The following is a 22,938-nucleotide window of genomic DNA, read 5'->3' as shown; positions in this document are numbered from 1 at the left end:
AATCTTCCTACTCCCTCCAATCCTTATCATTTTTAGAATTAAAGAAATAATGTGTTATGGTGAGAATCTGAAAATTATGTGGTTTAGGCATTATTTAACTCCTAACAAGTACATACAAGTGTTTAGCTCATTCTTTCATTCAGGTAAGACAACATGTTCTGTGTTGGAAACATAAGCATTATTTATTGGGTAGAGTTGGATATATGTGTATGTACATATGTGTGTATATATAAGCATGTCACTTATATCTCACCGTACCCTAGACTTCTGCTGTACTGAAATTTAAACTCTATTTCTTTTAGAAACACCCACAAAAAAGCTGATGACAGTATCATTTAAGTCTCTGAAAATAGTTAACTCTGGACTAGACACTGTACTAAGCATTTTACACATGATAATTCATTTGACCGTGACAACAAAACAATGACATAGGTACTATTATCATCCCTATTTTATAGGTGAGGAAATTGGTGCTCCAAAATGGATCACACACGAGTGAGAGAACTGGAAGTTGGACCTAGGCCATCTGACTCCTCACACTGTGAATTCTGCCTCTTGTAACTCTTAGGTTCAGGGCTAACCCCTGTAGACCATACGAAGTTTGGTATTCATTTTAAACTTAACAATTTGATAGGTCCTTTAGTAATTTAATTAAGAGTAATACTGTTAATCCTGCCTTATGTTTCCCCAATTCCACCAAAATGTTGTAATTTAACAAGTAGACAACTTACACTGAAGAGACATCCCATTTTGATGGATTATTTCTCTTTTCAGTAAGACTTGGCTTTCTTGTCCTTTCTACTATTTCTTCTCCAGGTGGTTCTGAGTCATCTTTAGTTCTGCAAATAAGTATTTTTTAAAATATTCAAAGTTGAAGATAAACTATAATTATAAAATATTGCTAAATTTTACTGTATTATAAAGATGCTCACAAATATTTGTTTTGCTTTAGAAAGATTTGATAAATACCTAATTCTAAAAGTCAAATCATCAAATTTATACATTTAGCCATTTTGTTTTCAGTAAGTAGTCATCTACCACATAGGTTTTAACAACCTATATTAGCAGTTGATTTTACTCTTCTCTGTAGGTTTTTTGATCAATGCTAAATTGGAGTAACACCAAAGTGCTGTTTCTCCTCTTTCCCTAAAAACCTTAAGTTTCTTTCCCTAAAAATCTTAAGTTTAAAACTGTTTATGAAAAATATTCTCAGTGCAAAGCTAGTTAAAATATGCTTACATTCAGCGATCTGGCAAATAGCAATTGAATTGACTATATTTTAAATAAACTAATATTATCTAAAGAGGGATTCCCTTACTTGAACAAAACTTGTTTCATTTTTATGTTCACTGGTGAGTTCCTTGTTGGATTTGAATTTTGATATGTCAAGTTCATAAAGCCCTCATAATTGCCAAAGGGAACTGGGTCTCAAATTTTTGTTGTTGTTGTTTGTTTGTTTTTCATTGAAACACATAGGGATGTATGTGGTAGATTTTAGTTTAGTTTTTAAAGGAAAGAGGCCTAAAAGCCAGAATCAATTGCATTTGTGTAAGATTCTCAAGGTTTCAGTCTTTTATTTACAAAGACTTCTCAGTAAAAATCATATGATACTAACAAAAAGCAAATAATAGATTGAAATATTTTGAAGTAAACTGTTGTTTTTTTCCACTCCAGATCATAAAATATCCATTCTGTTAAGTTTAAAAGAGTTTGCAACACATGCAATAATAGGCTCCCAGGATTATTTAAACCCACACACACCCCGAAAGCTGTAAAGGTAGGCACTGTCTTACTCATCCTTATATCCCTTAGGATTGAGTGTGGTGTCTATCAGATAGTAGCCACTCAGTGAACATGTGTGCCATGAGCATGATGAAATGATTTTAAGATCTCTACCAATGAGAAAACTGAGACCAAGTACGGTTAAGCACTTTGTCCAATGTCACCCAAGAACTTAGAGGCAGCATTTCTTCTTGTCCCTGCTTGCCCTCTACCTTTTACTATGGAAGTATATTTGATTTGTTCAACTTACTAGATAAAGAGATAGCAGTGTAGAGTTTTATGTTTCCCCTACTCTTTATTTCTTTAAAGGGAAGATATATACATACAGAGGGTGCCAAAAAAATGGGTACACATTTTTAAGAAAGGAAAAAAAACTATTAAAATTGTAATACTCACAGCATACCGATAACCAAAGATGAATACAAGTCACGTTGGACTTCTGCAATTACAAGAGACGCTCAAAGTGGTCACCACCAGTAATTTTAATATATTTTTTTCCTTAAAATGTGTATACCTTTTCATGGTACCCTCTGGATAATGCACGCATGTGTATTACATATGTGCCCAGATGTTGTATATATACCTATGTTATATATATAATTCACGTACTTTTAAAAAAATCTAAGTAAATGGATATTTTACTTCTGTGGCTCTTTATTAACTGTTTTCTCTGATGGCCAGACACCTATATGGGAAAAAAATTACCTTCACAAATCTAGCAAATTCCAGGGTCTTTTCTAACTTAAGACTTCAAACTTGCAGCTCTGAGCACTACAACTATCCACAAGTCACATTTATATAGTGCTTTATAGTTAGTATTAAGCAACGAATTGTCTGTTTAATGATGCAGCATTGATCTCATCTCCATGGAATAAAAGTGATCCCCACTGTTTATGCCCCAGCTCACATCAGGTTAATAAGCTCACACCAAATTTCACCTACTTTAGTTCACATTTTTCTTCTTCAGCATCTGCCCAGGAATAGGTGCTGATAAATCGATGTAATGAGGGACGGTGTTCACTCTGCTTTGTCCCCAAAATACGCCTACATAAAGATGATTATATCCACTTGTCAAATAAAACACATCCATAGTCATTATCAATTTATTTCCCACTACCTAAATCAATACAAAAATGATTATGTTCTAATTTTTTCCTGTACCTTCATATAACATTTATTTCTTAATTTCATTATAATATGCCAACTTTTATAATTATTCTGCTTACATTCTGTATAAATCAAATATATCACCTACTTTAAACATTTACTTTAGTCCAGTTATAAATTGTACAGTCCCCAAAGAGCAACCATAAAATTACACTTACCAACTGCTTGACCTCCTACTGAATCGGTCATTATTTTCCATCCCAGCCACCTTTAAAGTTCAGATGGTAAAGAAATGATAAAATACGAATTTAGTGAAATTTATACTTTTGTCATATGGAAATGAATTTGCTTTTGACTGAGAATAGTTAGAAATGTGCCTACCATTCCTGCATTTCCAATATTTCTGGGTAAAGAGGCAATGGTCACTCTTCGAAGAGAAGATGGCTACTCAAAGGGGGAAATGTACATTTAGAAAATTCTTAATATTTTATCCTTGTATGCAACACTAATGAATCCTTGTACATACACATCCATGCACTTGACTAATGCTGAGTTAAACAGTCGACATTTTTCAGGATTTTGTTACGGCCAAATTGCCTTCCGGAAATATTCTACCAATTTATATTCCACTTTCCCCAAGATTGGGTGAGTATGATTTTTACCAATCAAATACGGAGTATAAGCTTTCTTGTTTAGGTTTGCATTTATTTGACTTCTAGTCACACTGAACATTTATTTCTATGTTGAATAGCCATGTGTATATCTGCTCTGAGAACCACCTGTTTATGATTTTTATCCATGTTAATTTTGTCCATAGAAATTTTTTTCACTGTTAATTTAGCCAATTCTATTACTCTCTTCCTCTCTTTTGCTACCATTTCTTTTATGCTTAGAAAGGTTTTCCCCTGCTCAAGAGGATATAAATATACACCTATATTTATAGCCTTTTTTCATGGCTTCATTTTTTCCATTTAATACATTTAAGGATAGGCAAATTATTTTAATGAATGGATGTATTTATAGCCTTGAGATTTGCACAGAAAGATGATACATAGTATTATGTTATTCTTAAAGTTTAAGTTCAACTTCAGTAAATAAAAACATTTTGAATATAGGAAATAAACTAAAGTTTTATGTGACTCCTTTTCTGAAACTGCCATGCCTAATTGAATTTCATAGATTAGTTGAGCATCAAGAATTGTGACCCAAGAAACTTGGGATCAAATCATGGTTCTGTCACTACATGATTATAACTAACCACTTACATTCTGTGCTTCTCCCTTTCCTCATCTGTGAAAAAGATTTGGATGGAATGGTTTTAAAGTCAGTTGCTCAAAAATTCAATTACAAAATTCTGTGAAATCCTGATTTTCAAATTGGCAAAAACTGCTGGTTTCACTTTCTCCCTTTCTTATGTAATAACAAACTCCTTGAATTTTCAGTTAGGCATACAGACTCCAGAATAAAAACTATTTCCAGTCTTATTTGCAACGAAGAGTGAAAAGGGAAATGTCATCTGGGACTTCTAGGAAGCTATCTTTAGAAGAGGAGGGAACACCTGTCTTTGAATTTTCCTTTTTCTTGGAACGTGACTCGATGCAATTACCAGGCCTTGGTGCCCAGAACTGAAGAGGCATCTTAGACCACAAAGTGGAAGCAAAGGGCTGAGGGTGATGAAGCAGCAAGAGAGAGAGAGGAGACCAGGCCCTGCGAATTTTGTGAAGCTGCTCTACGATTGTTGGACTGCATATTTCAACCTTCTGTTTTACATGAGAGAAGCTATCATTATGCTGTCTTTCCTCTCATTGCCAGGCAAACTTAATTGATATGCCAATATAGCAGGAAATATAAAAGCATACATATAAACAAATATATACACACACATATACACACACATGCAAATTAAAATCGTTGTTTTATGTTTTACATTTAAAGCTATGTTGCTTCAGTTATTTTAAAACTATCTCACTTATAACATTCAATGGACATTTTGTCAGTGAATCAGTAAATGATTCAGTAATTACCTTGGAGTTTAGAGAAGCTGAGCGTTTTTTAATTTGGCAGTCATCTGAAAGGAAAAACACATTTGCACATTTTAGAAGTTGTATTTGTAAGTTCTGCTAATGCAATGGTCTTAATTCTTTACAAAGAAAAGCGATGGTCAGAAAATATTTACGGGGGTGCCAAAAATGTATACACATTTTAAGATATGTTATTTATGCTCAAGCAGTAGTTTGCCGTAATCAGAAGTGTCTGGAAGCTGATGGTAACCACTTTGAGCACCTCTTGTAACTGTAGAAGTCAAATGTGACTTGTATTCATTTTTTGTTATTGGTATATATTATTACAATTAATAGTCTTTTTCTTTCTTAAAATGTGTATACATTTTTATGGCACCCTCTGCATTTAAGACTCTGAAGACCATTGAAGATATAAATATCAGGTTATTTACTTGGTGATTTAAAATAATTACCACCATCTTAACCAATGGAATACAGTCCTCTATGGCACAGCAAATGTCGAGAATGCCGACCCTGCACATAGTAGGCAGTACATGAATGGCTGCTGAATAAATGAATCCAAAAGCACAGATAGAAGATTATCAAATGTTTACATTTCTACAAGAGGAACATATCAGTAAGAATTTTCAGAAAAGTTCATACTACTTATTTAAAATAAACTATGATAAGATTTATATAAACTTCTGTTAAGATATTTTCTATGGCCTTATGTATTGTCCCTATTTTCCAATTCATCAGTCATCTTGCTGTACCAGGGTCATTCCTTCTATGAGGAATACAAAACCACTGTTGATGAAAGTGGCTCATTTAAGTCACTGTACCATGCTTTATGTAAGGAGAAAGAGCCAATTCTAACATATCCTAAGTAGGAGACGTGAGGGTCAACTCAATGGCTTGGATTAAATTTTCTGATCTCAGCAACTTATATTGGTTTAATGAATTTCTGATGTCATTATCAAGCAATCATTCTTGCCTCCCAACCTGTTATCTAACTGACATCTTACTTTTGGCTATATGACAGGAATGGGTTATTCTTTTAATGCAACCTTAACTTAAGGGTCTTATACTAAAGCTATAATAAAGAATTAGTAAGAGAGAGAATGAAAGAGGCGAATGTTAGAAAAACATAACCAGTACTATTATCTTAAACTTGTATTACCTTCATCTTCAAGAGGGTTAAAAGATCTTTCATTTTGCAAAAGAACCTGTTTCAATTCTTCTAATTCAGCATGTTCTTTAGCATACATTCTCTTCAGGTTTTCTACATGCTGAATCATCACTTCAACTGCTTTACTAACCCGGCTTTCCTAGTAGGAAAAAAAACAACACACACACACAGACACACACACAAATTTATATTGAAAATACTATTCTTGATACCCAGTTAAACAGTGGTGATTAGAAACATGCATATATCTTCACTCCACCCTAAATCCCACTAAAATGACCATAAAGGTATATTTTTTAAGAAGGCATGAGTCCACAAGGGCAAATAGAACAGGAGAAGATATAATAGCAATAAAATTTTGAAAGCTTGCTAGTAGATGGACTAGTGATAAATGACAAAGACCTGAAAAAGCTAAACCCTGAACAAAGTGGTAAGAAAAACCAAGAAGCTACCTAGGTTGCACCACAGAAAGCCCCAAAGATTTGGGAATTAGCGACGCCTCTGAAATTAAGTTTGAAAGGTAGATATGTGAAAGAAGTGTTTGAAAATCTGTGTAAAAAAATAAACAAAACAGAAACAAACACATAGCTACAGAGAACAAACTGATGGTTGGCAGCTGAGAGGGGGTTGGGAACAGGGTGAAAAGGTGAAGGGATTTAAAAAACATACAAATTGGCAGTTCCAAAATAGTCAAGGGAATGTGAAGTACAGCATAGGGAGTATAGTCAATAATATCGTTATGACTATGTATGGTGCTAGGTGGGTACTAGACTTATCAGGGGGAATCACTTCATAAGTTACATAAATGTCTAATCACTGTGCTGTACACTTAAAATTAATATAATATTGAATGTCAACTATAATTGATAAAAAAAATTTTTTAAGTGATTAGATCCAGATTCCCTCCTTTCTCAGGCCAACCAAGCAACTTCCTCTCTTGGTTGAAAGACTACAAAGGTTGAATAACTAGAGAAAGTTAAACAGAGGGTCTGTGGATTGGGCAGTAACTGACAATTGATAGTGGATCATACTGAAAAGAATAGATTTAAGCAACAGTCTGTATACATATTGAAAATTGAGATACCTGGCCTTATTCTTCCTTCCTGCTCTCAAAAATTGGTAGCCAGGTTTATACCCTATGGGCAGACAGCTAGAAGATTTTTCTCTGATGAATCTAACATCCCAAGATGAAAGTCCTAAAATTACTGATATTAAGAGTACTCCAATGAAACATCCTAGCTTGTGTGAAGCTCAGAATTAATAAGAACCTTCCCCATCCAACATACAAAGAGCTGCCAATCAGCTGTATAGTGGATCATCAGATGTCGCAGGAAAACCTCTAGCATAAAAGGAGAAAATAAAAACACAAGAAAAAGCAAGCTGGAAGAAATAAACTAGAAAAAACGAAAAGTTCAAGGAAACTATCAATACCTTCAGAAAATTAAAAATTAGTATTGCATCCATAAAATAAAAACAAGGTATAATCAAAAAAACAATTCTCTAAGAATAAAAAAGTCTGGAAATTAAAAAAATATGACAAAAATAACAATAGAAGAGTTTCAAGAAAAGGTTAAGGAACTCTCTCTAAAACTAGAGCAATAAGACCAGTTATGAAAAGCTATGAAAAAGGACCAGTTCAGGAGATCCAACATACAAAGAATTCAAGAAAGTATCAAAAATGTAGAAAAATTCCACAAAATGTACAAAAGGAAATAATTCAAGAAAATTTCCGGAGCTCAAGAATATAATTTGCCAGCTTGAACTTGTTCATTCTAGGCCTAAAACAGTAGATGAAAATAAACCCATACCAAGAGAGGACAGCAGGGATAAAAGTATATCCTAAAAACTCAGGAAAGGAAAAAGAGGTTATAAACAAAGCCACAAGACTCAGAATGGCGTCAAACTTTGATAGCAACACCAGAAGCTAAAAAGAAAATAAAGCAATGAAAGAAAAATTCTAGAGGAAATGATCTCTCACCTAGAATTTTTCACCCAGCTTGACTATCATTAAGTGTAAGAATAAAGACATTTTCTTCTATCAAAAAGTTTACCAGGCATTCTTTTTCTCAGGAAGTTGCTGGATGAGATGTTCCACCAAAATAAAAAAATCAGCAAAGAAGGATTTTGGAAATAAGATTCAACTCAAGAGAGAAGTGAAAGGAATCTTCATTTAAGAGTTCCCAAGATTCTGTGGTGAGCCTAAAGAACAACTAGTTCAAATTTGGCAGGTTAGAAATCTCTGGAAGCAACATCTCAAAGAAGAAATTGACAGAATGCTTGAGGAGCTTGAATCTATTGCAAGTCCTAGACTCTCTAGGAGAAGTTAGTAATAAATTAGAGATAAAGAGAAAACTAAGCAAATAAACACTGCAAAGAAAAATGATTAACTTCGGGAAGAACATGAATTTGTGCAAGGAAGGAAAAGTCATCATAATAGACTATCTCTGCTATGAATAGAATTTACCTGGTCAAAATTTGTACACGTAATATTGAACTAGCTAATATTCATCCACTAACTTTTTTTTTTTGAAAAATTTTATTTATTTAGTTTTATATTTTTAATTAAAGTTTATTGGGATGATAATTTTTAATTAAAAAAAGTATTATGAAAATTTCCAAATAGACATAAAAAGTAGAAAATAAATCCGCAAACATCCATCAACCAGCTTCAAGAACCATCAACATTTTCCATATGAGTTTCATCTCCTCCTCAGTTCTGAATACTATTAGTTTTAATACAAGTATGGGACATCATGTTGTATCACTCTTAGGTGCTTCAATAAGTATCTAAAAAATACAAAGTGTACTACCTTAAGTAACCAAAATGCCATGATCACATCTAACAAAATTAACAGAAACACCTTAATGTTATCTAGTCCATATACAAATTTTCCAATTTTTTTCAAAAATGTTTTTACAGTTTTGTTTGAACTGGAATCTAAATACAAAGTACATTTATTGTATTGTTTTCTTTTTATAATATTACTGTGTAATTCACAATATAAAATTAATTATTTTAAAGTGAACAACTCAGTGGCATTTAGTACATTCACAATGTTGTGCAACCACCACTTGTATCTAGTTCAAAACATTTTTTTCATTGCCCCCAAATAAAATCCCATACACATTAAGCAGTCACTCCCCATTAACCACTTGCCCCAGGTCCTGGCAAGCACTAATCTGCTACCTTTCTCTAAAGATTTACCCATTCTAGATACTACATATAAACAGAATCATACAATAAATATATGACGTTTGTATCTAGTTTCTATACTTAGCATGTTTTCGAGACTCATCTATATTATAGCATGTATCAGCACTTCATTCCTTTTAATAGCAAAATAATATATTAATCATATAATAATAATACTGCAATTTCACACCCTCCTCAATACTAGTTATTTTTTCTCCCCCTTTTTTTTAATATTATAATTATTCTAGTGGGTGTGAAGTGGTATGTCCTTATGGTTTTGGTTTGCATTTTACTAATGATTCCCTAACCTTTCATGTGATTTGGCCATTTGCATACCTTCTTTGGAGAAATGTCTTTTCCAGTCTTTTGCCCATTTTTAAATTGGGTTGTTTCTGTTTTTAAGTTGTAAGCATTCTTTATAGGGTCTGGATATTAGATCCTTAGCTATTTGATTTGCAAATATTTTCTCCATTCAGTAGATTGCAAATATTTTCTCCATTCAGTAGATTGATAATTTCTTTTGCTACATTAAAGTTTTTACTTTTGAGGAAGTCCAATTTATCTGTTTTTTGTTGTTGCTTTTCCTTTTGGTGTCATATACTCACTTATTTATTTAACAAATATTTATTGAGTATCTGCTATCTATTAGGCACATTTCAGAAATAGGGGATGCAAGCAGTAAGCCATACAGATAAATATTCCTGCTTTTATGGAGCTTATATTCTAGTGGGAAGAGACAGAAAATAAATAAGATGTCAATAAAACATATATCATGTTTGAAGGTGATCAGTGCTGTGAAAAACAAGAAACAAAAGAGGGCATTAAAATCTCTGGGGTGGGAAGGATTGAAATTTTACAGAGGATGTCATGGTAGACCATTTATGAAGGTGATATTTGAACAAGAATTGAAGAATATTAGAGCTAAGACTTGTAGATACTTGGAAAAATAGTATTCTAGGAAGAGAGAACAGCTAGAACTAGGGGCCTGAGATGGCAGTCTGCTTAGCACGTCTGATGAACAAAAAGGAGACCAGTGTCGTTGGAGTACAATAATTCAGGAAGACACTCATAGAAGATAAACTCCAAGAGGCAAGAGGGCAGGGTAACCATGTAAATGTTTTTAAGACATCTTAAAGGACTTTGGTTTTATTCTGAAAAAAAGTGAAGAGCCACTAAAGGGCTTTACACAAAAAAGCAACATGATCTGGCTTACGTTTTTAAAGGATTTTTCTGGCTGCTTTATTGAGAATAGACTATGTTGGAAGTAGGATTGTGTTTGGATAGAAAGAGGGAGAGCATTTAGGAAGACAGTGTATTCATCTGAGAAAAACAGATGGTGGCTTAGATCAAGGTGTTTGTTAGCAACGGAGAAGAAAATAAGGGGTTGAATTCTGAATACATTCTGATGGAAGAGTGAACAGGACTTCCTATAGAACAGAATGTGCAGTGTGAGAAAAAGTGTTGAGAATTACCCCTGAGGGTTTTCAATCTGAGCAGTTGGAGGGGCTGAGGTGCCCTTGACCTTCGTAAGGAAACCATACATGGAACAGGTTTTGGAGGGACCATGAACTGTTTATTTTTGGATATGTTAAGTTTGAGTTGTTTATCAAACATCCAAGTGGAAATGCTGCAGTGTCAGTAGCATATTTGTGGGGGCAGAGCCCCAGAAAGAAGTTTCCAGGCTCTCGGCCTCACATAGACAGGTGCTAGCTCAGGTAGTAAATGGCCATCAACTGTGATTGCATGGCCATCAGCTGTGGCTAGTTGGCCGTCAGCTGTAACCAGTGAGCCATTGGCCACTAATATAACTGCTGTGGCTACGCTAGCAGAAAGAGAGAAAAATAGGGGCTAGCAAGAAGATGGTGGCTGGGCTGGCAAGCGCAGATTGCAGTTAGGATGGCTGGTTGTGGACAGTGTGGATACAGCCTCCAGTGAGAGTATAGTGCCGCCAGCGAGAATATACTAGTATGACTCCCCTACCTATGGCTCTGTGGGTGTTCCTTTTGGGCCTGGCCACATCCTGCGTTCTTATGAGGGGAGCGGGAGCAGAGACCCCGCAGACCGCACCACACGACAAATGGCGCAGCGAGCAGGATATGGTGCCGGCCAAAGCTCTGCAAAGAACGGAGGAGCAGTCTGTGTGTATGAACACTGAGTCTCTGGAAGACCAGGAGGAGCAGCTGCCGGAGAGCTGGACCCCCGTGGAAGGGTGGGAGGACGTGGACGGTTCTCCCATCAGCACAGGAAAAGTGATGCAGCTGCTGGAGAGATGGAGCCCCGTGGAGAGGTGGAAAGATGTGGACGGTTCCCCAACCAGCACAGGCCAGAGAAAGAAAAGGTCGTTGCAGCCCTGTGGGCCGGGAAGTTCCTGCTCAGGCAACCCGGATGCGAGACTTGTCCCAAGAGGAAACGCTTGCTGAGTCCTCTGTGGGAGATGAGGTGAGGTCAAGGTCGTCCTTCACCCCAGGACAGCCCTGGCAAATGACTATGGACTATGGGGAATTGCCTTCCATCACTAATTTAATGGACAGCTTGACTGTTTGGGAACATACCACCATGTAGTGGAACTGGGGGATATTTGCTTTTGTGTCTTGACTGGCCACCATTGAGAATATGTGAGCACCTTGACTGTGAGTCGCTGTTCTTCCAGCAGGGTACCCTGAGAGGCCCAGAGAGAGTGGCAGTGCCCTGAGAGCCCTGGCTGAGCCCAGGAAGTCTGGCTGTGCCCAGAAAGACTGGCAGTGCCCGGAGAGCCCTGGCTGAGCCCAGAAAGTCTGGCTGTGCCCAGAAAGACTGGCAGTGCCCTGAGAGCCCTGGCTAAGCCCAGGAAGTCTGGCTGTGCCCAGAAAGACTGGCAGTGCCCTGAGAGCCCTGGCTGAGCCCAGGAAGTCTGGCTGTGCCCACAGAGAGTGGCAGTGCCCGGAGAGCCCTGGCTGAGTCCAGGAAGTCTGGCTGTGCCCAGAAAGACTGGCAGTGCCCTGAGAGCCCTGGCTGAGCCCAGGAAGTCTGGCTGTGCCCAGAAAGACTGGCAGTGCCCTGAGAGCCCTGGCTGAGCCCAGGAAGACTGGCTGTGCCCAGAAAGACTGGCAGTGCCCTGAGAGCCCTGGCTGAGCCCAGGAAGTCTGGCCCTGCCCAGAAAGACTGGTAGTGCCCTGAGAGCCCTGGCTGAGCCCAGGAAGTCTGGCCCTGCCCAGAAAGACTGGCAGTGCCCTGAGAGCCCTGGCTGAGCCCAGGAAGTCTGGCTGTGCCCAGAAAGACTGGCAGTGCCCTGAGAGCCCTGGCTGAGCCCAGGAAGTCTGGCTGTGCCCAGAAAGACTGGCAGTGCCCTGAGAGCCCTGGCTGAGCCCAGGAAGTCTGGCTGTGCCCAGAAAGACTGGCAGTGCCCTGAGAGCCCTAGCTGAGCCCAGGAAGTCTGGCTGTGCCCAGAAAGACTGGCAGTGCCCTGAGAGCCCTGGCTGAGCCCAGGAAGTCTGGCTGTGCCCAGAAAGACTGGCAGTGCCCTGAGAGCCCTGGCTGAGCCCAGGAAGTCTGGCCGTGCCCAGAAAGACTGGCAGTGCCCTGAGAGCCCTGGCTGAGCCCAGGAAGTCAGGCTGTGCCCAGAAAGACTGGCAGTGCCCTGAGAGCTGAGCCCAGGAAGTCTGGCTGTGCCCAGAAAGAGTGGCAGTGCCCTGAGAGCCCTGGCTGAGCCCAGGAAGTCTGGCTGTGCCCAGAAAGAGTGGCAGTGCCCTGAGAGCCCTGGCTGAGCCCAGGAAGTTTGGCTGTGCCCAGAAAGACTGGCAGTGCCCTGAGAGCCCTGGCTGAGCCCAGGAAGTCTGGCTGTGCCCAGAAAGACTGGCAGTGCCCTGAGAGCCCTGGCTGAGCCCAGGAAGTCTGGCTGTGCCCAGAAAGAGGGGCAGTGCCCTGAGATGCCCTGGCTGTGCCCAGGAAGTCGGGCTGTGCCCACAGAGAGTGGCAGTGCCCTGAGAAACCCTGGCAGTGTCCCGGAAATCTAGTGGTACCCTAAGAAGCCCAGGAAGTCTGGCTGTGCCCAGAAGTACTGGTGGTGCCCTGAGAAACCCTGGCTGTGCCCAGAGAGCCTGGCTGTGTCCAGGGTATTGCATTCACCTCCAGGCTCCTCGCACAGGGCCCCTCGCGGAAGACGCTTGTCGCGTAGATTGTGAGGCGAGAGCCTGTAGGAGTGGAGTGTGGGGGCAGAGCCCCAGAAAGTAGTTTCCAGGCTCTTGGCCTCACATAGACAGGTGCTGGCTCAGGTAGTAAATGGCCATCAACTGTGATTGCATGGCCATCAGCTATGGCTAGTTGGCCGTCAGCTGTAACCAGTGAGCCATTGGCCACTAATATAACTGCTGTGGCTGTGCTAGAGAAGAGAGAGAGAAAATGGGGGCTAGCAAGAAGATGGTGGCTGGGCTGGCAGGAGCGGATTGCAGAGAGGCGGATGACGCCAGCGAGAATATAGTGGTATGACTCCCCTACCTATGGCTCCGTGGGTGTTCCTTTTTGGCCTCACCATGTCCTGCGTTCTTATGTGGGGAGTGGGAGCAGAGACCCCGCAGGCCGCCCTGCACGACAAACAGTCTCTAGAAGACCAGGAGGAGCAGCTACCAGAGAGCTGGACCGCCGTGGAGAGGTGGAAAGATGTGGACGGTTCCCCAACCAGCACAGGCCAGAGAAAGAAAAGGTCGTTGCAGCCCTGTGGGCCGGGAAGTTCCTGCTCAGGCAACCCGGATGCGAGACTTGTCCCAGGAGGAAACACTTGCTGAGTCCTCTGTGGGAGATGAGGTGAGGTCAAGGTCGTCCTTCACCCCAGGACAGCCCTGGCAAATGACTATGGACTATGGGGAATTGCCTTCCATCCCTAATTTAATGGACAGCTTGACTGTTTGGGAACATACCACCATGTAGTGGAACTGGGGGATATTTGCTTTTGTGTCTTGACTGGCCACCATTGAGAATATGTGAGCACCTTGACTGTGAGTTGCTGTTGTTCCAGCAGGGTACCCTGAGAGGCCCAGAGCGAGTGGCAGTGCCCTGAGAGCCCTGGCTGTGTCCAGGAAGTCTGGCTGAGCCCAGAAAGACTGGCAGTGCCCTGAGAGCCCTGGCTGAGCCCAGGAAGTCTGGCTGTGCCCAGAAAGACTGGCAGTGCCCGGAGAGCCCTGGCTGAGCCCAGGAAGTCTGGCTGTGCCCAGAAAGACTGGCAGTGCCCTGAGAGCCCTGGCTGAGCCCAGGAAGTCTGGCTGTGCCCAGAAAGACTGGCAGTGCCCTGAGAGCCCTGGCTGAGCCCAGGAAGTCTGGCTGTGCCCACAGAGAGTGGCAGTGCCCTGAGAGCCCTGGCTGAGTCCAGGAAGTCTGGCTGTGCCCAGAAAGACTGGCAGTGCCCTGAGAGCCCTGGCTGAGCCCAGGAAGTCTGGCTGTGCCCAGAAAGACTGGCAGTGCCCTGAGAGCCCTGGCTGAGCCCAGGAAGTCTGGCCGTGCCCAGAAAGACTGGCAGTGCCCTGAGAGCCCTGGCTGAGCCCAGGAAGTCTGGCCGTGCCCAGAAAGACTGGCAGTGCCCTGAGAGCCCTGGCTGAGCCCAGGAAGTCTGGCCGTGCCCAGAAAGACTGGCAGTGCCCTGAGAGCCCTGGCTGAGCCCAGGAAGTTTGGCTGTGCCCAGAAAGACTGGCAGTGCCCTGAGAGCCCTGGCTGAGCCCAGGAAGTCTGGCTGTGCCCAGAAAGACTGGCAATGCCCTGAGAGCCCTGGCTGAGCCCAGGAAGTCTGGCTGTGCCCAGAAAGAGTGGCAGGGCCCTGAGAGCCCTGGCTGAGCCCAGGAAGTCTGGCTGTGCCCAGAAAGAGGGGCAGTGCCCTGAGATGCCCTGGCTGTGCCCAGGAAGTCGGGCTGTGCCCACAGAGAGTGGCAGTGCCCTGAGAAACCCTGGCAGTGTCCCGGAAATCTAGTGGTACCCTAAGAAGCCCAGGAAGTCTGGCTGTGCCCAGAAGTACTGGTGGTGCCCTGAGAAACCCTGGCTGTGCCCAGAAGTACTGGTGGTGCCCTGAGAAACCCTGGCTGTGCCCAGAGAGCCTGGCTGTGTCCAGGATATTGCATTCACCTCCAGGCTCCTCGCACAGGGCCCCTCGCGGAAGACGCTTGTCGCGTAGATTGTGAGGCGAGAGCTGGAGGAGTGGAGTGTGGGGGCAGAACCCCAGAAAGTAGTTTCCAGGCTCTTGGCCTCACATAGACAGGTGCTGGCTCAGGTAGTAAATGGCCATCAACTGTGATTGCATGGCCATCAGCTGTGGCTAGTTGGCTGTGAGCTGTAACCAGTGAGCCATTGGCCACTAATATAACTGCTGTGGCTACGCTAGCAGAAAGAGAAAAATGGGGGCTAGCAAGAAGATGGTGGCTGGGCTGGCAAGTGCAGATTGCAGTTAGGATGGCTGGTTGCGGACAGTGTGGATACAGCCTCCAGTGAGAGCACAGTACCGCCAGCGAGAATATACTAGTATGACTCCCCTACCTATGGCTCTGTGGGTGTGCCTTTTGGGCCTGGCCACATCCTGCGTTCTTATGAGGGGAGCGGGAGCAGAGACCCCGCAGGCCGCCCTGCACGACAATATTTTACTCTGGAACTCATTGCAGATATTTAGAGTAAGCATGATGCCTCAGGGATAATATGGGGATTGAGTAAAGATGGAGATCAGATGTACAAGGGTGAAGCGCTGGGGCCCATCGATGTAAAGAGGCCAGAGGCCTGGGAGAAAGGGTGGGAGCAGTAAAGGAGCCAGGAAAGGAGTGACCTATGATGTAGAGAGAAAAAAAAAAACAACACAGGAGAATGTGTTATGTAAAAGCCAAGTGAGGAGAGTGGTTCCTGGAGGAGAAATAACTCAGCCAAGTCGAATGTAACAGATAGGTTAAGGAGAATGACTAAATTAAGGCTGATTAGAACAGGTGTTAGAATGGGAGGAAAGAAATTGGAGACAGTGAATGCAGTTCTGTTGAGGAGATTTGCTATAAATAGGGGCAAGGAAAGAGGGTAAAGGAGAAACAGTCAAAGATTTTTGTTTGTTTGTTTTGTGTTATTCTTCCAATCTTAAAAATAACATGTGTGTGCTGATGGGAATGACTCAGTAGAGTGGGGAAAAACTGAAGATGGAGGGAAGTGAGGAGAAGTAGGGCTCAAGTTTCTGAGTCAATTATAAGGGATAGGATCTTGTAGACGGGTGGAATAGTTAACATTAGATAGGATTAGAAACAACTCATCTTTCATTCTAGGAAGGAAAGCAGAGTATAAGGGCTCAGATGCTAGTAAGTTCAGAGCTTGTGGCAATTCCCTTCTGATTGCCTCAATGTTCTCTGGTAGAAAGTAAAGCCACCATTTGATAGAGAAGATGGGGGAGGACATAATGATGGAGAAAGGAGGGAGTGTGAAATTGATATTTAGCAGAGAGAGAGAGTGAATGGTGAGAGGCCCAAAGGACCCGCTTGAGGTTTGTGGTGATGAATTTCAACAGAGATCGTCAGCATAGAGGCATGATATTTTCCATCTGTGCAGGTATGAACAGGTGGAGAAGTGGATTTAAACAGAGTTGTAGATTTTCCAGATGAGTAAAATAAAGCAAAAGAGGGAAAAGTGTTGAGGGTTCATGTAAAGGAGCAAATATTGTGTTTGACCGTGGAATTTAAGTAAGCTTGGTTAGGAAGGAAGAGAAGTCAACAACAGGGTGAGAGACAGTGAAAAGGTGTGAGGGAACAGAGATGGATAAAAGAACTAAGTATTCATCTTCATAGTGGGAAACCAACAAATATCTAAAACTGAAAATAAATCACTAAGTGACAGCGTAAGTATGTTATTTAGAGAGATGGATATAAATAGAAAACAATCCACGAGTTGAAAGTTGTTGCTCTTCAACATGGAAAATTGGGATAATAAGCCTTATCCAACTACTTAACTTTTTAAACTACGTGCATAAATAACTTTAATAAAAACAAAAAAAAATATATTATCTAGCGAGAGGATAAAAAGGAAATAGAATATTAAAAATGTATAATAAATTAAACATTAATCAAACTAAAACTACTACCACAGTTAAATTTCTCCTTCTTAGGAAAATATATTTTAAAAACTTTGTTTAGGTATAGATTCAAAAAATGAAAGTCTTCCCACATTTTCCCACAAAGAAATTTTGAAATTCTAGTTCTCTATGAATAAGTGTGCAAAGATGCATGTACAAGAATATTTATTGTAGCATTGTTTATAATAGCAAAGTAGCAAGATCATTCTGAAATGATCAAATATAGGAGACTGGTTAAATAATTTATAATCTATTCAACCAATAGAATACCATAAAATAATTATGTGTGTATACATTTATATCACATAGAAAGCTATCTATGTTATATGTTGAATGAAAACGCAGATTATAACATAATATGAATAGAGTGTCTAGAAAAATGTATCACAAAGTTTTTATGATTGTCACTGGCTAATACTATTATGAGAGATTTTTTTTTACTTTTATTTGCACAGTCCATTTTCCATATTAAATATATATGTCTGCACAATAAAGAGGCATTTTTAAAAAACTTCTTCTTAGAAATGTAATCCACAATCTCAGGGAAAATAATCCTTTTGGTATTTTCATTGTAACTAGAGAAATGGTAACTACAGATTACCTGATTAATGGCTCCCAACATCTCAGCTCTACTGGCAACTCGTGCTGTGCACTGGTCAAGGAACGTTACATTCTTCTCCAGCTTCTTAATGATTTCCTGGGCCTGGTTGTCATCTTCACAAAGAGGTGTTAGAGACTGCACAGAAAGCAATGTATTAAAAAATATCCAACCCAAATATCAGCAAGTGCTTCTAACACTGACTATGTTATAAAAGCAGACGGCAGCCAAATCTCAATTATCTTGGTGGAGAATGAAAATAAGCAGTGAAGACCAATAATAAATGATATTGAAATATTATTATCTTTGTTGGCTGTCAAGTAGACCTATGCAGAGGCTCACAAAGACTTCTTTATCTATTCTTGATTCCTTCCTTCTTTACTTCCCAAATTTGCCACTCCTTCATGTGTATTTATATTTTTCTTCTACGATAGAATGGGGTATAATTTATTGGTAATGGTAAAGAAAGGGTTATATAGGGTAAATTTTATGTTTATCACAACAAAATTCAGACTACGGTTTCTAAAATTTTATTTTCCTTTTCCAAAATCAACCCTCTTAATTTTCCAACCCATCTCTATATTTATGGTAACTTCACAAAACAGAAGAATAGTAGTTGTATTGCTATGTACTGTACAGAGGGCTTAGCCATCATCTGACCGAACTGAAATCAGTCCCCATTCTCTTTTCAGTTAATTAAATGGAAACAAAATTTTTAATTCTCTTCTTTGAAGCTTAAAATGAATAGTATCTCCTATTGCTCAGTTTGTTGCATGATTACTCTTCTGCCTAAAATATCTTTGAAAAGCCAGAGAGAAAGCAGATGATTCATACAAATACTATAAAAGGCACTTATTGTTTTATTGCTTATGCTCTATTAGTGAATCTTTTATTAATATTTTACTCTGATCTGAATTCTTCCCTCCTATCAATTCACCTTGGGGTCAGGCAGGGCTGAGTACTTGGTGTTGGTTTTAGTCTTAAATGTAAACTCATATGTAATTTTGAAAACATTAACAATATCACCAAATGTATAGTCCCCAAAGGTTAGTATTCTTACCTCCAACAGATTTAAACAGTTAGTGATTTCTTTTTTCAAATTTTCTTCTGCCAAGTCACGAGATCTTTCTTCAAGCTTCACTCTTTTCTCCAAGGTGAACCAATCACACTTAAATCCCAAAGATAATCTGAGAAATTCAGCCTGTTGTCAAAATAATATGAGGGTGAAGGGAGAAAATTGGATGTAGTCAAATATTTCGGTTTAATACTGGCTTATACGAGGTACGTGTATTTCTTTCTCCTCCCATGCATAGACTTTACCTACACTTTGTCATTGCCAAGTCAGACACCAAACATACAAGAGTGTGTGCAAAAGCATGCGCGACTGTACGCAAGTAAGCCTGACACATTTTTTTTTAAAAAAACTAAAGGTAAAAAATATTTACTTTAAACTCACCTCCACCTCCTTCTCATTAGCAGAAGCACTGTAGGATAAGACAAAGAATTTATTCAAGCATAATTCAGCAGAAAAGCAAAAAATGTCAATATGGTATGTGAAGAAGAACTTACTTGTCGCTTTGTTTAAAGTTAACTGATTTCACAGTGGTTTCAGGAAGAGAGGACACAGCAGTGTCTATTAAAAGATAATAAAATATTATTTGGTTGAAGAGGCTTAACAGTTAAAGGCACATTCAATCAAATGTTATGCCGTCTCTCCACTAAACAAAGGCATGAAATATATCTGAGATGATAGCCAACTAATAACGCATTTGCTGAATATAAGATAATGTTATGCTATGCTTTTGGGATCACAATGACCTTAAAATCACTGGCTCACACTTCAACATGTGAATAGTCTTTGAAACTTGAAGATGTCTCAGAGACAAGCAACAGCCCGATTTATTTGCTTTGTATTTGAATGTTTATTTGACTTGATCTGATGGCTACATGCATGCCTTCCTCTGGTACCCTGGTCCTCCTTCAGATCAAGGCTTTAATAGCAGCAGCAGCAGCAGCAGCAAGAGTAGTAGTGATTGTAATAATAGTAGTAGTAGTAGTAGTAGTAGTAGTAGCAGCAGCAATAATAATAGAATTATAATAATCCTGGTAACAATAGCAGCAACAATACTCGTACACATGGTCACCACCATTTATCATAGAACGAAATTACGTCAGTCTCGCAACGAGGCTCTTTATACATATTAATGATACTCTTAATGACAACTTTGGAAAAAGTTCAATGTATTAGCTATAAGAGTGTTAGTTTTGGAAAAAACCCCATTTAACTCCTGGCTTTGACCCTTACAGCTATGTGACCTGGAACAAGTAACAACTTCAAACCATCTACAAAATAAGGATGATATTATTCTTCTAGGGCAGCTAACTTTTATGGGAAATTCTCTGCCAGATACTTTTCTAAGTGCTTCACACACAATGTATTCATTCAATCCTTACAGCAAACCTTCTGTGGTAGGTACTGTTATTATCTAGTTTATGGGCTAGGAAACTGAATCATAGTTTACCTATCTCACCACATAGATATTTGGGAAAACTAAATAAAATTATGTACATAAAGAATTTTGCCAAGTATTTAGCATATAGTATATTCTCAAGAAAGGGTACTTTTAAAAAATTCATTGTTTCCGTTTTGCAGATGAGGAAATTGAGACTCTTGTTAAATAAATTTCCAAAGTCACAGCTAATCAGAGACTGACCCAGTATAGAGTCTGTGTGACTCCAAACCCTGGACTCTATCTACTTTTGCCTCCTAATAAACATGAAATGGGGAGGGAAGCATATTAGCACTTCTTCAAATATTGGCTTATTTACTTTCAGATGGGATAATGAAAAAGAACTCAAAGTAGAGTTTAGAATTCAATACCGACATGGGCGTGGTTCTTAGTTCACAATTGGGCAGCAGACCTCAGGGGCTTAACAGTCCACAGCAGCATACATGTGGCTTTTTGAAAATTATACCAATGGAATCAAGAATCAGTTCTACTGGCTGTTTCTCTAGAGATGCGGAATTTATAGATGCCAGATCTTTACTCAGAAAGATTTCACCCATAAAAATACCAACAGGGAATGAAAGTTCATGTGGGGGTTGGGAGAGAACATTCCTTACCTCCCGTAGCACCTTCTTTTTTATGCTCATCTATTGTTTTCGATTCCTCTTTGGCTTCCTAAAATCATAAAGAGATTTTATTGCTGGACATAAAGTGCACATCCTTTATAACCAATCATTTCCCAACTTCCTGTCCTCTCCTAATCATGCCCTGTCAAAAACACTTTACATTAATCAAAGAACTGTACTAGAGGTTAAAGACGAAAACAGGACTGGCTCCAGGGGGGTTTACAATCCAGTTGCAGCATAAAGGACAGAAATATATGAAAAGCTGCAAACATGATAGACGCTACCACAAAGCAAACTAGGATTAATTGCCAAATAAATGGGATATAGATAAGTAAGTGCTCTGCAAAGGGAGGAGAGAGACGCCATGCCTTGAGCAGCATGGAATGTCTCTGGATAGGATGCATGAAGAGGCAAAGTGGGGGTGATTCTGGACTATCACATGCAGCTTTCTACACGGGTTGTTGAGGAAACTGTGGCAAAAATAGCTACTAAGATTGTGTCGTGTTAGGCTTTTTTTCAATATGAATTTTTTTAAGGTCGTTGACCAACTGTTTTACAAATATAGCTGTACAACAAGAATCTCCATAATAAGGAGGATGTACTGTACTGCCTGGGAAAGCTGTAAGTATACAATCATTTTTATGATAATACTTATTCAACCTTCTCAGAACTTTTCTATAAAAGTGAATCCAAGGCAAATTTCCTTGGGAGAGCCATTGACATGATGTCATGTACATTTTAGACAATTGAAACCAAGACTTTGATAAAATGTAACAAATGCAATAATACAGGTAAAGCACTGGATCATTCTTATCAAAACTTAAATATTCTTAAGTTTTTTTGAATCCTCCTGCCCCCCCATGACCTCTTCCAGCGATGGCATTTCCTCAGGCTCCTGCCCTTCATGGCAGGATTATCCATGGTTGCAGTTTCCAATTGGTTCTTGGTCTCCCATTTGTCAACAATGAACTACACTGTCCTTGTACCCAACGCTCCAAGGCAACTGCCCTCCCCAGTTATCAGTGAACTCCCTATGGACAAATCCAATGCATAATTTTCAGTTTTTACCTTATTTGACCTCATTGTAGCATCTACAATGATCTACAATCCTGTTTCTTGAAGATTGTTCTTCCCTCTGTTCTGCTCTCCTGATTTCCCCCCATCACTATAATATCTCCTTCTCAGTCTCCTCTGCCATTGCATTCTTTTATTAGATAATGGAATCATCAAGACTCAATTATCCTCAGTGCTCTCTCCCTGACTTACCAGGGTCCTTGGGAAATCTCATCCACACACTTGGTTCTTTGCTGCTAACTCTCAAATGTGTGTCTGCTTCTAAAAGTCCCATTGGTGAGTTCCAGAATATGGGCATATAGTGATAAATAAAATCTCCTTAAAGACTAGTGATGTCTCACATTAACCTGAAACTTTACTTATCTCTAGCTGATCTTATTTAAACCCCAAGTTCTACTCTTACTCCCTTGCTACTCTCATGTTATTCAATTCATACATTTTCCATGTCATCTTTTCTAGCCTCTAGACCCAAGCACTTTTCTTCCATATCACTAATCACACTCTGATCGTGCAGTAATTGTATGTTCCTTCCCCTAACTAGAACTTATCTTTCAGATATCACTGCTTTATTCAACCTTATTAATACATTCACTTATTTAAGAGTCCTCTATTGATAGATATTTAGCTTGTTTTCAGTGGACTTTTGATGAATAAATGAGTGGATGAATGACTCGATTGTGTGACCTTGTATAAGTCACAAGGATGCTTTGGCCTCAACTACTTCATCTATAAAATATTGGTATAATTTAATTCTTTTAACCTTATAATATTTTGAAAAGATAAAATGAGATAGTGCTTTTAAGAGTATTTTT

The 22,938-nt window shown here is 39.8% G+C and overlaps 1 protein-coding gene across 4 annotated transcripts in view; it reads right to left on the bottom strand.

Moving 5' to 3' along the window:
* Nucleotides 1-22,938, bottom strand: part of IRAG2 (inositol 1,4,5-triphosphate receptor associated 2) — a 47,738-nt gene that overhangs the window by 679 nt on the left and 24,121 nt on the right. For all 4 annotated transcript variants that reach the window (XM_088798456.1, XM_088798458.1, XM_088798455.1 and 1 more), the window contains 11 exons: nt 21,044-21,101; nt 19,489-19,552; nt 19,376-19,403; nt 18,980-19,120; nt 17,923-18,057; nt 6,070-6,217; nt 4,914-4,957; nt 3,271-3,333; nt 3,108-3,157; nt 2,725-2,826; nt 732-839 (listed from right to left, as the gene is read on the bottom strand). In XM_088798456.1, coding sequence (XP_088654582.1) covers nt 732-839; nt 2,725-2,826; nt 3,108-3,157; nt 3,271-3,333; nt 4,914-4,957; nt 6,070-6,217; nt 17,923-18,057; nt 18,980-19,120; nt 19,376-19,403; nt 19,489-19,552; nt 21,044-21,101 — 941 coding nt within the window. The remainder of the gene's footprint in view (nt 1-731; nt 840-2,724; nt 2,827-3,107; nt 3,158-3,270; nt 3,334-4,913; nt 4,958-6,069; nt 6,218-17,922; nt 18,058-18,979; nt 19,121-19,375; nt 19,404-19,488; nt 19,553-21,043; nt 21,102-22,938) is intronic.

Source organism: Rhinolophus sinicus, chromosome 1 (genome assembly GCF_057876585.1).
Source record: "Rhinolophus sinicus isolate RSI-liver-muscle chromosome 1, RSI-T2T, whole genome shotgun sequence".
Classification (NCBI taxonomy): Eukaryota; Metazoa; Chordata; class Mammalia; order Chiroptera; family Rhinolophidae; genus Rhinolophus; species Rhinolophus sinicus.
Note: the sequence above shows the minus strand (reverse complement) of the source record. Positions and strands in the feature narration are given on the sequence as shown.